General features: G+C 39.3%; 3 protein-coding genes across 3 annotated transcripts; 1 reads left to right on the top strand and 2 right to left on the bottom strand.

Moving 5' to 3' along the window:
- Window positions 1-1,836: 1,836 nt before the first annotated feature.
- Window positions 1,837-2,754, bottom strand: LOC136245168 (zinc finger BED domain-containing protein 4-like). Its single transcript, XM_066036671.1, has one exon. The coding sequence runs from the start codon at window positions 2,752-2,754 to the stop codon at window positions 1,837-1,839; it is 918 nt and encodes a 305-aa protein (XP_065892743.1).
- Window positions 2,755-8,934: 6,180 nt separating this feature from the next.
- On the top strand, window positions 8,935-9,544 carry LOC136245167 (P2X purinoceptor 7-like). The gene is made up of 2 exons (XM_066036669.1): window positions 8,935-9,320; window positions 9,382-9,544. The coding sequence occupies exons 1-2, from the start codon at window positions 8,935-8,937 to the stop codon at window positions 9,542-9,544; spliced, it is 549 nt and encodes a 182-aa protein (XP_065892741.1).
- LOC136245166 (uncharacterized) lies at window positions 9,525-11,942 on the bottom strand. The gene is made up of 5 exons (XM_066036668.1): window positions 11,832-11,942; window positions 11,472-11,781; window positions 11,231-11,420; window positions 9,912-11,182; window positions 9,525-9,863 (listed from the first exon to the last, which is right to left on the bottom strand). The coding sequence occupies exons 1-5, from the start codon at window positions 11,940-11,942 to the stop codon at window positions 9,586-9,588; spliced, it is 2,160 nt and encodes a 719-aa protein (XP_065892740.1). The 3' UTR covers window positions 9,525-9,585.
- Between the last annotated feature and the right edge of the window lie 2,607 nt (window positions 11,943-14,549).

Raw genomic sequence — 14,549 nt, 5'->3', positions numbered from 1 at the left:
ACATTAATTTAAACGAGTGTACGTGCATACCAACAACAAACCTTATCAATTGATGTCACAATCAAAGATGTTCCAGTGTAGGATGGGTCAATGCTACTAATTTGCCCAGAATATAATTCTATGAACGGCAATGCCATTACAAATACATGGCAATTATTTTCACCATGCTTTATAACTATATCCTCATGGTCAGTAGAAATTCTTTCATCAATTGTAGGATCAAGAGAACTTTTTGCTCTGGTACAAAAATTTGCAAAGGTCTGAGGCGTACCCCCACTAAAATCTAATTTGGAAAATTGCTCCAGCACACCTTCATTCGTAAACAAAGGCAGCTGTGCTTCTGCCTCCTCCCAGGAATCAATGTTCACTAAGTTTACAAAGGTGGATTTCAGCACTTCCATTTGCTTCATCTGTCTGGCAGATTCTTTCATGCCTAAAACTGGAAGTTTTCCATCAATAACTTTCTGCAACAAAAAACACTGATCATCTTCCTTGAGTGTTCTTATTGGAGCAAAGTATTGTTGCTTAAAATCAGGCTCCGAACCTCTTGGACCAGGTTTTGGCTTGCTCCCTTTCTCACTAAGTTGAATAGTACCCCTATTAAACAAGTCCATAACAGTAGTAGCCAGGTTCCACACCCTCCTGGACCTCAATGCCTGTGCAAATATGGCATCTCTGTGTGTAGTGGAAGTATCCTATTGTAACAATAGAAAACCAATAAATACAAGAATTAACTACTGTATTTGACTGGTTAATAGCTGTGGTACTATTAGCTTATCTGTCAAAATCGATGCGGTTACTATTCGAAATCCACCACCACTCGACACTCAAAAACAATGTTTCAGCCCTTATTTTTATAATCGATTATGGTACCACTCAGATGCGGCTACTATCCTGAACCGCAGCTATTAACTGGTCAAATACAGTACTTTAAACATTCCCCCATGCATCATTTCTAAAGATTGCCCATCTTTTTTGGTATGATCAACATAGAGACAGGCACTCATAAATTATTGCGACTGAGCTTGTAGACCATGAAGTGTAGTGTTGTATATCTATCTAAAACACTGTTAAACTCAATACTAGCCATGGAGTGTATTTTAAGTACTAGCTATTACATGTACTTTGAATGCACCTTAGGAATTATTGCCGTTTTGCATGGTTCCTTCCATCAGTCTCAAAGTTTCTTGATGCCATCTTGAAAAGTCTTGCCCTACAGGCTTCAACCTATTATAGAAAACATAGAATGCAATATTTGATTGATAACATAATATAGTGCAGTCTAGTAGATTATGCACATGCAGACATACCAAATCTCTGTGCGTCACATCATGAGTAAAATGCGATGTTTCGTTATGCTGTTGGGACAACCTAAGAGCTTCCTCATCATTTAACCCTATGTAGACCTCTGCTAAACATGTCTTATAAAACGGATTTTCTGGGTACTTTGCCAGCTGTTTTTGAGCAACTAGGGTGTGCAGTCCACCCAAACTTCATAGCTGTAGAAGAAGATGATGAAATCCATTACGATTGATCAATTATTCACCTGTAAACATTCCTGTGTTTGATTTCAAATTGCTCGATGCTGTTCATATCATTTAAGGTTGTACCGATAAGCCCTTTTTGACTTCTATCGATACCCGATATATAGAATGAACACACAAGCCGATACTGCAAGCCGATACTGATTGTCAAGCAAAGATTCCACATACACAATAGTGACACAATATTGCTTGTAATCAACATGTAAACAGTTGTACAAAAGTAATAAAAAATGTTGTATACATTGTAAACTCTTGTACATATGTAAAAATCAAGAATAAGTGATATAGTTAGTTATTCACTTGCACGATGTGACTTGTAAAAGTTCCAACATATAGCAAGAAGATCGATCACAGCCTGTTGTGATAAAACCCCATCATCCACAACTAATTGTAATGAGTGCGCAAAGCACCCAAATGAACGAAGTGAAGCTTCTCGCATTGCCTTGGCCATATTAGCTGCATTATCTCGCAGCACTAAATGAACTTGTTCTTCACTAATGCCCCAACCTTCTAGCATTTCTTTGTAAACCCCACCCAGATACTCACCAGTGTGGGAATCATCCAACGGTTGCACATGTAAAACAGCAGACTGTCTAGTGAAATCATCCATTAGCCAGTGGGCAGTGAGACTAAGCAGTGAAGCAGTACCAGCACTTGCACTCCATGCGTCTGTTGTAAAACTGAAGTAGATTACTTTCTCTATCTTTTCTCTCACTTTAGACATCAGGTCACGATGAACTGTGGGGAGGATTTTCTCGACGAGATACTTCCTGCTAGGAAGCGTATATCTAGGCTCTAATGTTTTAACTAGTCGAACAAATCCCACATCTTCAACCACAGAAAAAGGCTGGGTGTCAAGAGCTATCATCTCAGCAACAAGTCGATGAATTCGCTGAGCTCGAACATCGTTTATATCCCATTGGCGTAGTTTATCCTCTAATTCAAACAACGTTTGCTGCTTACTAGAGCTAGGCTTTTTTGTCCGCTCCTCTTCGAGATATTTCTCATGTTTATCATCATATTCTTTGTGTAATTCCTTATGCAGAGACTTCAGGTGATTCACGAGATTGGATGTAGTATACACCTTCGTAGAGTTACCACCACGAGAAACGGACTTATCGCAAGTTTTACAAACTGCAAACTTTGTGTCTTCTGCTACGGTAAAGTAATCCCAAATTGGAGAGCGTTTTCTCGACGACGGCGACGCCATATTCAACAACGTGGCACAAATAAACAATTAACCTTGCGCATGCGCACTTTAATTACTATCGGGTTTTTGTACATGAAAAACACCGATTACCGATTCCAGGCAAAAAGCCCTATTATCGACTGTTACCGATCACCGATCCGATTATCGGTACAACCTTAATATCAATGCACAGCACTGCCACCGTGGAAGCTCCAGGTGCAGAGGGATGCTTTAGCATATTTTCTTTTAATCTGTATCTACTTCCCTTAGAAGCCTGCAGTCCTTGGGTGGCTTACCAATGTTATCTATTGGTAGCTGCATAATCTCTAAAGTGTAATAGGTTATGTGTTCACACAGACCTTGCATGCAAACATACCTTTCTTGCCTTTTTCGATTCTTCCATCAATGCCCTCCTCAATAAATTTCAGTCTTTTTGGAGATGATGGCAGTATAGCTGGGGTGTTTTCCGAAAGTGGCCTTCGTCGTGTTGGATGAGATGTCGGCATCAATGGGGTAGTAGATTGCAGGCTGGACATTTCAACAGAAGACATTGGAGTTGTAACTGATGGAGAAGTGGATAGTGGAGATGGTATCTGTGACAGCATTACTGTGGCTTGTGTGGGCGTTGAAACTTCCTCTGGTTTCCATGATGCAATTAATGATTCAACTTTCTTTATGGTCTTAAATCTAGGTGCACTTCTGCTTGCATCATAAGTGCTCATAGTCAAAAAGACCTTTCCATGTTCGCAATTGAACTATATAAAAATATATGGATATAATTCAAATTAAAGCTTGATGGCTTGTGCAGTTGTTTGTAATATTAATGAAATCACCATGCAGTGTTAAGTGTGCTTATATAATTATTGCACTAGAGTCAATTTAAAAATGATTCTCTCAACTCCTTTTTCTTTTAGGCTTGTCAGATTCTCCAGTGTTGACAACCATGCACTAATGGCTTCATCCACTTTTTTTTATTTAGGTGGAAGCCTAAAGTTAATTAAATATGTAAGGTATGACAAGACTTTTAGGCTTCTCCAGTGTTGACAACCATGTACCACATGACTTCAACCACTTTTTTTGTTTAGGTGGAAGCGAAAGGTTAATTAAATATTTGAGGCATCTGTGAACATGATGTCATTGTACTTTCCACAACACCATCAACACAGATCATTTGAAATAATTTTTAAAATATACATAAACCTATATCACTGTGTATAAAATTCTATATAGTGTCAATACGATGCTGTAAACACTGAAGTGTGCGTGTGTGTGTGCATGTTGATTGACTGGCGGCATTTAACTACTATAATACAAATTCATGATAAGTACTGATAAAGCCCTATCTACCACCGGTATAAAAAATTTGCTACAGTTTAGCTACAATTAAGGTTTTGCTTAGTCTCGCATAGCCAGACCACTTTTTCTTTTGTGCGTGTGGGCGGATTAAGAAAAAAGTGATCTAGCTATACTGACGAGACTAGGTTCTGCCAGATGCGCATGATAGCTGAATATAATAAACTGAATTTTCATTGACCACTATGATTTGAGACTGCTAGCTGTAAAGCCATAACAATAACAATAAACAATAGCTGGTTCTTTTTTACCAGACGTGCAAGAAAGCAGCTTTAACTTACAGCTATGGGAGTTACACCTCATGCGGTTCAGTGGCATGCATGCATATACATGCTTGCCCTTAACATCACTAATAAATAACAATACCTATACTTTTTAATTTCATAATCATAGCCATACGGTAGGTGATATTTTGATCAGAAACAGCTAGCTATAGGTGTATACGGCTATAGCTAGCTAGGTCTAGCTATACCGGTCCTTAAAAAGGTGAATTTTAGTTGTTCTAGTAGCTGGCTTGAGTGTCGCATGATATAGGCAAACATGTCGAAAGCTTGATTCGGCCATAAAAGCTGCAGTAGCTACTAAACTGATTACTATCCTATAGCTGCACCCCAATATGCCCGTATATCTATAGCTAACTAGCTATTATAGGTGGTTGATAAATAGAACTTACAGTAGCACCATCAAAAGACTTCTTCTTTACTGGTTTCAGCATATCCAATACGTATCCCAATCGCTGGTCAGGGTTGTTTGGATTCTTTAGGTGTTCATTTCCACAAAATATAAAGACACAATCATCTTCTTTTAAATGCCATTTCTTCGGCATGGTGATTTAGTTGGACCAATCACACAGTAGACAATCTTATGCAGCTGCACCCAGCTTGCTCCTCGAATCTGGCGCTGAAATTTGGAAGCTATAATGAGGTAGTGATTTGATAGGCTATAATCTAGAATGACCATCGTAACCTGCCTACCGACAGGTGCGAACCATCATTCATCAGAAAGGTGGGAGCATGTCTATAGCTGGTGATAGTTCAAGCACCGAAAACGGCCTTCCGTCAGACCAAGACTCAGACAGCATCATTTATGACTTAACTACTAGTCGGCTTGAAGTAAGAGAAGAGGATAACAATGAATCAAGGGAAGATGACAGACAACATGGCCTTACGTCTTCTAGTCTTTGCGATATAAGGACAGCCCGGACGTCGATTGTAAGTGAAGAAAGATCCACTGACTCCGATAGCACAGTTGAAGGCATATTGAGTGACGAAAGTGACCGTTTTGAGAAATTCAGCAGCAGTAGCAGCCACGACTTGTACTCCGAAGCAAATTGTACAAGCAACCCAGAGGAAGGCGAGCCAGATGGAACGAGAAGCAGTGACAGCATGAGCCGCATTGGTAAAACCAAACAATATGCCGAGTCTACTAGCGGGAGTAAAGATGAGGTGGAACAGACCTTAAATAATCATACTGGAGCTGGTGAAGAAAGGGAGGCCGTGGCCAACATAATGTCATCTCGGTGTTGTGACAATGAATGCCTGCTTGAATTAACAGGGCAGATGATTTTAACAGCGCAACAAAAAATCCATTCCTTATCAAGAAACGAGTGCCGCCTGTGGATTCAGGATAAGATATCAGAAAATAGCCATATGGTAAATGATAAGCTGGAAATTTCTTATGTGGTGGAAGAAAGGTTTGTAGTGCAGGTTTTCAACTTATTTACTGAATTCCAGCCAGATCAGTCTCCCGTGCCATCAAATCAGTATCAGACGGAAACTTAATAGTAGAACATGGTAATAAAAGGAACAAAAAAGCCTACCGAAAAATTAGAAAATGCAAAAGTGTGGATGGCACAATACTGCCAGTTGGTAGGTGACAAGATGCCCACCAATGGACAAATACACCTTCCAAGCTGCGACAAGAGGAAGAACATTTATGAGTGATACAAAGAAGATTTAAAAGTACAACTAGGAGAAAATAGCAGTATGATCTTATCAATGAGCGCCTTTTACAAAATGTGGAAAGCCAATTTTTCTTCAGTCGTGATTCCCAAGGTATGAATAATATTGTATTGGTCTGCATAATAGTGTGCTAGCTAGGAAAGGCAGTAGTAGCCTAGTGGTTTGGGCATCGGCCTGGTAATCGAAAGGTTGCGGGTTCGATGCCCAGCTGGGACATTCGCTGCTACTGTTGTTTCCTTGAGCAAGAAACTTTACTCCACTTGCTCCAGCCACCCAGCTGTAAAACCGGGACAATATTGTTGATGTGTGTATCAGGGCACAGCTGAAGAACAGCCTTTGACTGATGCTGTCATCCCTGTGAAAATATCAACGCAAAAAAAAACGAAGGGCTCTGCAACGTTTGTTGTTACAATATCTGTATGAACCCATATGTTCAAGTATTGTTGCAATTCTGTTCTTACTTAGACTAGCTAACAACCAAAACTTTAGTCCTTGAATCTTTAGTTTTAGCCCTTCCTTTCCTAGCTAGCACAAATTTTAATAAAGTTTTGTATTTTAATTCTTGTCAGTTTGAAGTACTGGTGAAAATAGTTTCTAGTACGGTGTTTACAGTTCTTCGAGCAGTTTTTATAAATACATTACAATGTGTGGTGTTATGAATGCTACAACAAAAATTCAAAAACCTGATCCATCTAAGCTACAGAAACATTTAATGGTGTAATGCCTGCAATTTAACAGGAAAGAGTGTCCCTCAAGTACACAAACAAATGATTTAGATTTTACCTAAAAACACCATAAAGAAACTTTGAAGCAGTTAAGAGTTTTGAGCATTATTCATAGTTAAGACTTGTTTATAGTAGGGATCAATAGAAAATGTTTAATAGTTTGTGTAAAAGAGTTTATGGGACATAACGGTCTTCCTGGTTAGATGTGTTGATGGAATGAGTCGTGTCTGAGAAACACAATATCAATGCTGCTGTAGATGTGCATGAATCAACCTCTGTGCCCATGTATGAGTGCTCTGCTAATTCAACATGTCAAGGGTAACAGGTACAGGGGCGGATCTAGAAAAGGGCTTTCCAGGGGTGCACACCTGGAGTGCAGTGACCACAGTCATGGTACAAAATGTTGCCAAGGTTGTTAATTTTACAATTCTTGAAATATCTAAACATGTGTACTGAGTTGACAAAATTTTAATAAACCTCCAGCTCACAAAACTGATCATCAGATATATTGATGTAATCATGCCAAAATTATCTATGCAGTGACTGCTTTATTAGAGGAAGAGGATTTTATTTTATTAACTGCTCTATTAGAGTATCTTGATCTTGATACAGGTTTGCTGGGAGCTATTGCCTAAAATTGGACATCTGTTCTGAAGTAAGCCCAACTCAGAGGGGTTTTTGGAAACCTCAGAAACCCCACTAAAACCGCTCCTGAGGTATAATTAAACATGTTGTTTTGTAAACATGCCGATTTGTGAAAAACATGCAGCCCTTGATACTGGTCAACACTATTATTGATGTCACCAAATTCCAAAGGCATCTGTTACTAGTCTTCACTTGCAAATATTACAAATACTTATGGAGTTTGTCGATTTTAATTACAGAATAACCGTTTTGCTAAATGTGACACTTGTGTCAGATTGAAGATGGAGGCAAGGGAGACCCAAGATAAAGAGAAAAGAAAGGAGATTCTAAAGACAAGAGAGGCACACAAGGAAATAGCTAAGTAAGTTAAAATTATGATCTTCATGTAAAATTAGCAAACTGATATTAAAGAGACACTGGTATTGTTTACATGGTTAAGCCGCTTAAGTGTATGAAGTAACAACAATTAAATGGTGGGCGAAAGTTTCTTAACAAGCTTCAATTTTGCTTTCATACCACTATAAAAGGATAACAGATACAGCTATTGTAATTAACACTACACAACAAATTGTGTCCACGTATCACAACCAGATGGATGGTCTGAAGCGTTGTGTAATAAACTGCTTGTTTTATCCTCTACCAAGCTGTTCTACAGCTGTGACAAAATGTTAGAATATACCTCTGCTGGTTAAAGGCATAATGAGTTGTTTACAAAGCCATTTAACTTTTTTCTTCAATCCTGCTTTTATGCCCGCTATATAACGACATACAGCTGTTATAATTAATGCTACAAAACAACTCATGTCAATGTATCTCAACCAGGTGAATGGTCAGAGCTTTACTATCATCATTTTCAAAACTGTCCTGAGTGACAATACTTAATCTACAGCTGGGACAACATGTTAGAATATATCTCCTTTGTACAGGGCTGAACTCACAGGGCTGAATTCTCGATTGTTAGGTGGACTTGCCATAAAAGTGCGTATAATTACGGTTACGTAATGATTTCACTGATATTCAACTTATTACTGGTTGCAATAATTCTTTTTTTCTAATCTATTTTGCTCAAGCCTCATTGTAGTAGTGTTTTGAGTTTGCAAGTATGTGTAGGTGTTCCATTAGAAATTTTAATATTGCAGTGAATGCTCTATTAGAGTATTTTCATGCCACATGTACAGTGATTGCTCTGTTAAAATATTATCAATCTCTACAATTCCACTCATTACAAATCTTAACTGACAGTATGTTTCACTATTCTAACAACTATTTTCTGAAAATCATACTAATTTGCCAGTGTTTTGCTTTAACCAACTGATCATTCTCAATAATTATACTGGCAATATACATTAAAGGGGAACTGCAGTCATTTTTTAAAAAAATTAATTTTATGTTATTAATTGAATGTATACTACATTCCACTGTGGAGATACAGTGATGGAAAGTTGCGCATGCCTGCCGCCATGTTAATTTGCGGTTATACGTCACTGGATCTAAGTGCGGGTATTGTTGTATTGATAATGGCTGAGAGCAGTTCGAATACCGAGATTATACCTTATCAGTTCGAACCCACGGATGTTTCAGGCTATAGTGATAATGAAGACGACAGCAGCAGCGAGTCAGAAACTGATATAAGAGAGCAAGCAAGTTTCACAGAGCGCTTGGGAACAATTGATTGGTGCGAGTGCGCGAAATGTTCGCCCATGCCCAGTGGCATTGAATGCCAGTGTTGTCGAGAGATGGAAGGAATAGACGAACGACTGACAGAACACGGGGGAGGTCTTCAGAGCATAATGGATCACGAGCAATTTAAAGTGGTCTGCCTCAACAAAGATGTTTTGTACACTGCACTGGTAACAATGAAGTCAGTACGCGGTGATTCTTTGCGCCTTCCACTGGCTAACAGGTACAGACAATTAATAAACGCTGATTTGTAATCATTTATGGCGTGTACTATTGTGTTTTAGGTCATACAGGGTAGCTGCCTACCGACAGTTCATCTACTGGACATACCATAGACTCGGCAGAGGAATTCGTAAAGTTATCCTATCTTGTGTTGTGTTACCCATACGCAAGGAATTTCCTGAACCAAGTAATATTTACACTGGTTTTAAATTAGCAGATTTATAATGTTGCATGTAGTATAAAAAATTATGAAGAGATAAATATTATTACTGAGATGTTTGTTCATGTAATGGCTGTTTGGGGAATCTAGATGTGTGCTTAGCTATAATTTCATCTTTAGGCGGTCGTTCTGTTGTGGCAATGTTCTGTGGTAATGCAATTGTTTTGTCATAGTCCTGTGTGTTCTGCTGTTTTCCGTGAGTCCGTAGTTCAAGTATGTCATTCATCATGTGTGTGAGGTGTGTGTAGTCCTTGTTCTGTAGTATCGGCTTGGCTACCCAGGCGCTCCGTCCCTTAGGAAACACTACTTTGAATCTTAGTTTACCTGCACATGTTAAGAAACATCACACACATACAGTATAGTTAATAATACCTGATTGTGTGGTTGCTTGCTTACGTTGGGTGTTGTAATTGTGGTCAAGAATAGCAAGTTCCATACGAGCTCGCATTCCATCATACCAAAAATGCTGCCGCTTAGGACAGTATTTTAGGAGTAAGGAATGGAAGACCTCCAACGAGCCGGTATGATGGAAGCCGGTTAATTTTTTAATGTCCCGCAGCAGTGTATCCTGTAGTACTACCTTGTGTAAAGCATTGTGTGCAACACTTCCGGGTCGCAGCCATTTCTTACTGCGCTCCTCTTCTGGAGACAGTGTTGGATGCACACATTTTGGGAACAATACATTAGGGTTATTGTCCCACTCGTGGACATTGGATATATGGTGTACAATAGATTTCCATTTGTCCACGAGCAACTGTGCATCACCATTACATGTTTGTGCAGACCACCACAGGTGGTTAGAAATTGACTGGATCCATGGGAGGAGTTGACCACAATGCTTTGTCTTGGCCTTCTTACGTAACTTCTTTGTGACACTTTTAGCCAAGTGCCACACATCATATTGATGGTCTATATGGGGGTAATCAGTTCTCATCAGGGACGCTACACCAGTGTGTCTGTCTGTAGCTATAGTAGAGATATCGACGTGTTGTGCCATCAACTTATCAAGGCACCGTCGCAATCCTTCTTTCTCCATAGCTACTGAACTAGTAGTGTCAGTACACTGCAATAAACTGTAGTCTAGGATTAGGTCCGTGGCAGAGTCCATGAGGGTATACGCACAATATTTAGCACTATAACCAGGACTGTCACAACGACCATCACCAGACAGGTGTAGCTGGCTCCCCCTTAAATATTCAACTACAGCCTCCCGTTGTCTTACATAAGTGGTGTGCACAACAGGATACACATACTCACTCTGTATGTCATAATAACGCCTTTCACCAAACATCACTGAATTTAGCACATCTGCCAAGTTAGCAAAGCTGGTGAAGGTCTGACCACTGAGGAGTATAGCTGCAGCCAGCAGCAGGTTACCAGCTGGTATATGTCTTACTACTGGTTGAGATTGCCAGAATAGTACATGTCCATCAGGACATATACTACTGACTTCCAGTAATGTTCCCAAGGTGGATGTCTTCAACTTGACCATTTCCAGACCACAACTACGACACCTCTTAAATAACATCATCAGCTGTGATTCAAATACAATGAATTTGCGGTCTCCTGTTATATCACTATCTGTGCCATCCACAGCCTCCTCAGTGTGGTCCGGGTGGTATGATTCATCTTGGTGTTGTGGACTAAAAACAGAAATATAATTATCAGTACCAGATATAACAACATCTCACATGTCCTCATCCCCTTCACTAAAAGTATAGCTAGCAGCACCTGGTACCGGTGATGAAGACTGCATAGGTGAGAGCACAGGTGATGACGTAGGGAAAAATAAGTCTGCCTGTGTGCCAACATCATTCTGTAGCAATGGCTCTGGGTAAATGTTGACAAAAGTAGCCTTGCTCCTAGACAAAACTGGTCTATCTGTTAGTATGATGGACTAATATTTTTTATTATTATAGCCTTGTGGCTCACCACACTGCAATTCCTGTTTATCAGGTATTGTCACGGCTTGGCTGCTGGACTCACTGCTGGACCCCAGCAAATCACTGATCAGCGAGTCATGTTGTGACTTGGCTGCTCTAGCTTCGCTCAGTTTCCTACGCTTCACTGGTTTTGTGAAGGAAAAGATAGTAGGAACAGCAGTAGCCTTTAGCTTCGGTTTAGCAGGCCCGTGACCCTCCAACACAGACTTCACATAGTCGTCTGCTGTAAAATGGTGGTTGCAAACACGAGTGTTTTCGTCTTCTAGTGGTGGGTTAACCACTTTCAGGTTTTGCAGCCACTATCACAACACGCGCGTAAGTGCGGGGACCAGCAATCACAAAATCTTACCTGTTTTGCTAATTCTGGGTTCTTCTTCAGTGGTACACGATGAAAGCTTGTCCCAGGTGGGGCACTATGTATGTCGTTATCACAGTCTATCGCGATACAGTACACCGGCATCCTGCTCGAAATGTAAAGACACTATTGAAACCTATGGGGAATTATTTGCATTCCGATCCAGTGACGTATAAGCCACTAAAAGCATGGCTGCCAAAAAGGGGTGTGTCACGCTAACTTTTGAGTTTAATAACTAGCCAACCGCTGTGCATTATGGGTTGGAACTTTGTTATCAAGATTAGGACTATATTACTGAATGATTTATACAATTAAAAGTAGTTTATATTTTCACTGCAGTTCCCCTTTAAGTTGCAATCTTTCACATGAGAATTCCCATGACGCCATAATCTTTAATATACTCTACTGCTGTAGTACTGTAGTGGGAGATATTCCAACTGTTGTCAGCAGTTTTAAGATCATGGATACGGTTACCTGGTTTGAAAATGGAGGCTGTAGTTACATCCAATAAAAAGAATTGTATGTAGTAATTAAAGTCCACAAATTTGTGGCACACTTGTAGGTTAAAAAAGAAAGAAAAACAAAACAAGTGTAGTACATTGCAGAAGGTTGTACAAGCCACCTTAATATCAAAATGGTTTGTTGCTTTTTCAGGGCAATACATATACCAAAAAGTCTTGTTTTATCTTGTAAAGCGTACCGATTTCAACTGGACTAACACGTACAATGCTCCAATAATGTCCAGCTTCACTTTTGCTGCGTAGTTAGCTAGAGGTGCTCCAACACATCTATTAGTCACAGGTAACACTGTGCAGTTCACCAGTAGTTTCACATTAATTATGTTATTATGCTCTACATTATGAGGCATTTACTTTCCCCAGGAATTAACCACTCCCTGTATAATATATATACAAATTATGCAACCTCCATTTTCAATCACAGTGAGTGTTATTATATGAATCTATTGTAAGACTTTCACTCAAAGCAAATGGGTAGTGGGAGATAACATATTTCAGAACCTTATTTTTGATAAATGTTTTGTTATCAGCATACACGTAAGTATGTCATGGGAGGGCTAATCTCCCCTTGTCCATCTCAAATAAAGCCTTGGTTTAAACTTACGTACACTATAATTGTAACCTTTTGTACATTATGTTAAGTTTTGTTAGAGCACGTACTATAATAGGTTATATTTATTTCTTCCAGCATTGAGAGAGAGAAATACTACAGCCATCGAGTTAAATCTAGGAAGGAACCTGAGAAGTGTATTACAATAATAATAGATGGTATGTATATCAACAGTACCATGTATATAGGTATGCAGTATAGAGGAAAAGTATAATTGTGACTGGATTTTGGAAAACCAATACAAATCGCACTTTACAAGTTACGAAATAAACGGTTTTAAAGATTTGAAGCCACTGTAACTTGCCAAGGGTAGTGAGTACTCATATGAAATTTACAGGAGATGCATTATTTTATTACCTTTCAAAGCATCCAGAGCACTTGTGGCTGCTTCTAGAGCTTCCCACCAAATTAGATAGAAAATCGGAGCAGTTGGACGTGCGAGGTAGTATCACGGATGTTAATAGACATCAATTGTAAAGCCCGAACACCAAGATACAGGGCCACAGTGGCTCCTCAGTGACTGATATGCAACAGAATGGACACAGTAAGCGTTTGACCAACTAAAACAGGCCATCCACCACTGGTTCAAGCCAACCCAGGATCTCACCAAGGCCAGAAATCCATGTTTGAGCCTTTCACATGGCTCAGAAAGAACATCTCTGAAATGCAGCCTCCAGAAGTTTGAGTAAAGCTGTCAGTCAAAACAGGTAGCATGATAGTGTAGCTAACCACTGGCAGTGTTAGTTTGATTTTGCCTGATGTGCGATTTGGATTGGTTTCCCAAGATCTGGTCACAATTGTAGTTAATTGTACTACATAATATAACACTAAATTAGAGAGCAAAAACTTTGGCAAATCAAGGGTCATTCGCCAAATTCGACAAAGTTTTTGACTGCCAAAGTTTTTTTCTGTATGGTCCTTGTTTATGTGGTTTTATTCACTGTTCTATAATACAGAGCAAGTAATTTTGTAATTCACCAATTGTTTCATATTTCATAAATAACATTGCTGGTATTTTGTTGTGGAAGCTCATCTAACTTCAAAAAGGCTATAGCTCAGCAATCGAATAGCAATGAATAGTCGAATTTGTCGCAGCCCTAATTACTACTACTGTACATCTTATTTCATATAGGAATGGATCAGAGTAAAATAAATCTGCCATACTCCTCAATTTTGGCAAAGTCTGCATCAACATTGTGGCGTCTTCGTACCCACATAACAGGAACGCTAGTTCACACAAAGGCTCCTCATGGGAAACTGGCGTACACATTTGTCGACATGCTACAGTGGCCTCATGGTAGCAGCTTAACCATTACCGTGTTGCTGAAAACTCTACAGGAATACCAAAAGGTTCATGTACTCCCCCCTACCCTGTATCTACAAATGGATAATACATGCAGGTAAAGATATATTGACTGTGGTTTGTTGATTGTGATATGCAGCAATGTCTTCGTAATTCACTTTCTTATGTTTGTGCAATCAAAAATTGTTATTTTGAAGAGGAGGTAGGTTTTGAAATGTAAATATTCAGCCAATCAAATATTTTATTCGAATTTGAAAACTGAACGGGTTATTTGATTGGCT

This window comes from Dysidea avara, chromosome 15 (genome assembly GCF_963678975.1).
Source record: "Dysidea avara chromosome 15, odDysAvar1.4, whole genome shotgun sequence".
NCBI classification, from domain to species: domain Eukaryota; kingdom Metazoa; phylum Porifera; class Demospongiae; order Dictyoceratida; family Dysideidae; genus Dysidea; species Dysidea avara.
Note: the sequence above shows the minus strand (reverse complement) of the source record. Positions and strands in the feature narration are given on the sequence as shown.

What these genes read in the sequence shown, in the direction of transcription:
- LOC136245168 (XM_066036671.1), bottom strand. Translation starts at nt 2,754, where the DNA reads ATGGCGTCGCCGTCGTCGAGAAAACGCTCTCCAATTTGGGATTACTTT.
- LOC136245167 (XM_066036669.1), top strand. Translation starts at nt 8,935, where the DNA reads ATGGCTGAGAGCAGTTCGAATACCGAGATTATACCTTATCAGTTCGAA. An exon ending in CGCCTTCCACTGGCTAACAG is followed by an intron (nt 9,321 to 9,381) that starts GTACAGACAATT and finishes ATTGTGTTTTAG; the next exon opens with GTCATACAGGGTAGCTGCCT.
- LOC136245166 (XM_066036668.1), bottom strand. Translation starts at nt 11,942, where the DNA reads ATGCCGGTGTACTGTATCGCGATAGACTGTGATAACGACATACATAGT. An exon ending in ACCCAGAATTAGCAAAACAG is followed by an intron (nt 11,782 to 11,831) that starts GTAAGATTTTGT and finishes GTGTTGTGATAG; the next exon opens with TGGCTGCAAAACCTGAAAGT. An exon ending in GCAAGCAACCACACAATCAG is followed by an intron (nt 9,864 to 9,911) that starts GTATTATTAACT and finishes TAACATGTGCAG; the next exon opens with GTAAACTAAGATTCAAAGTA.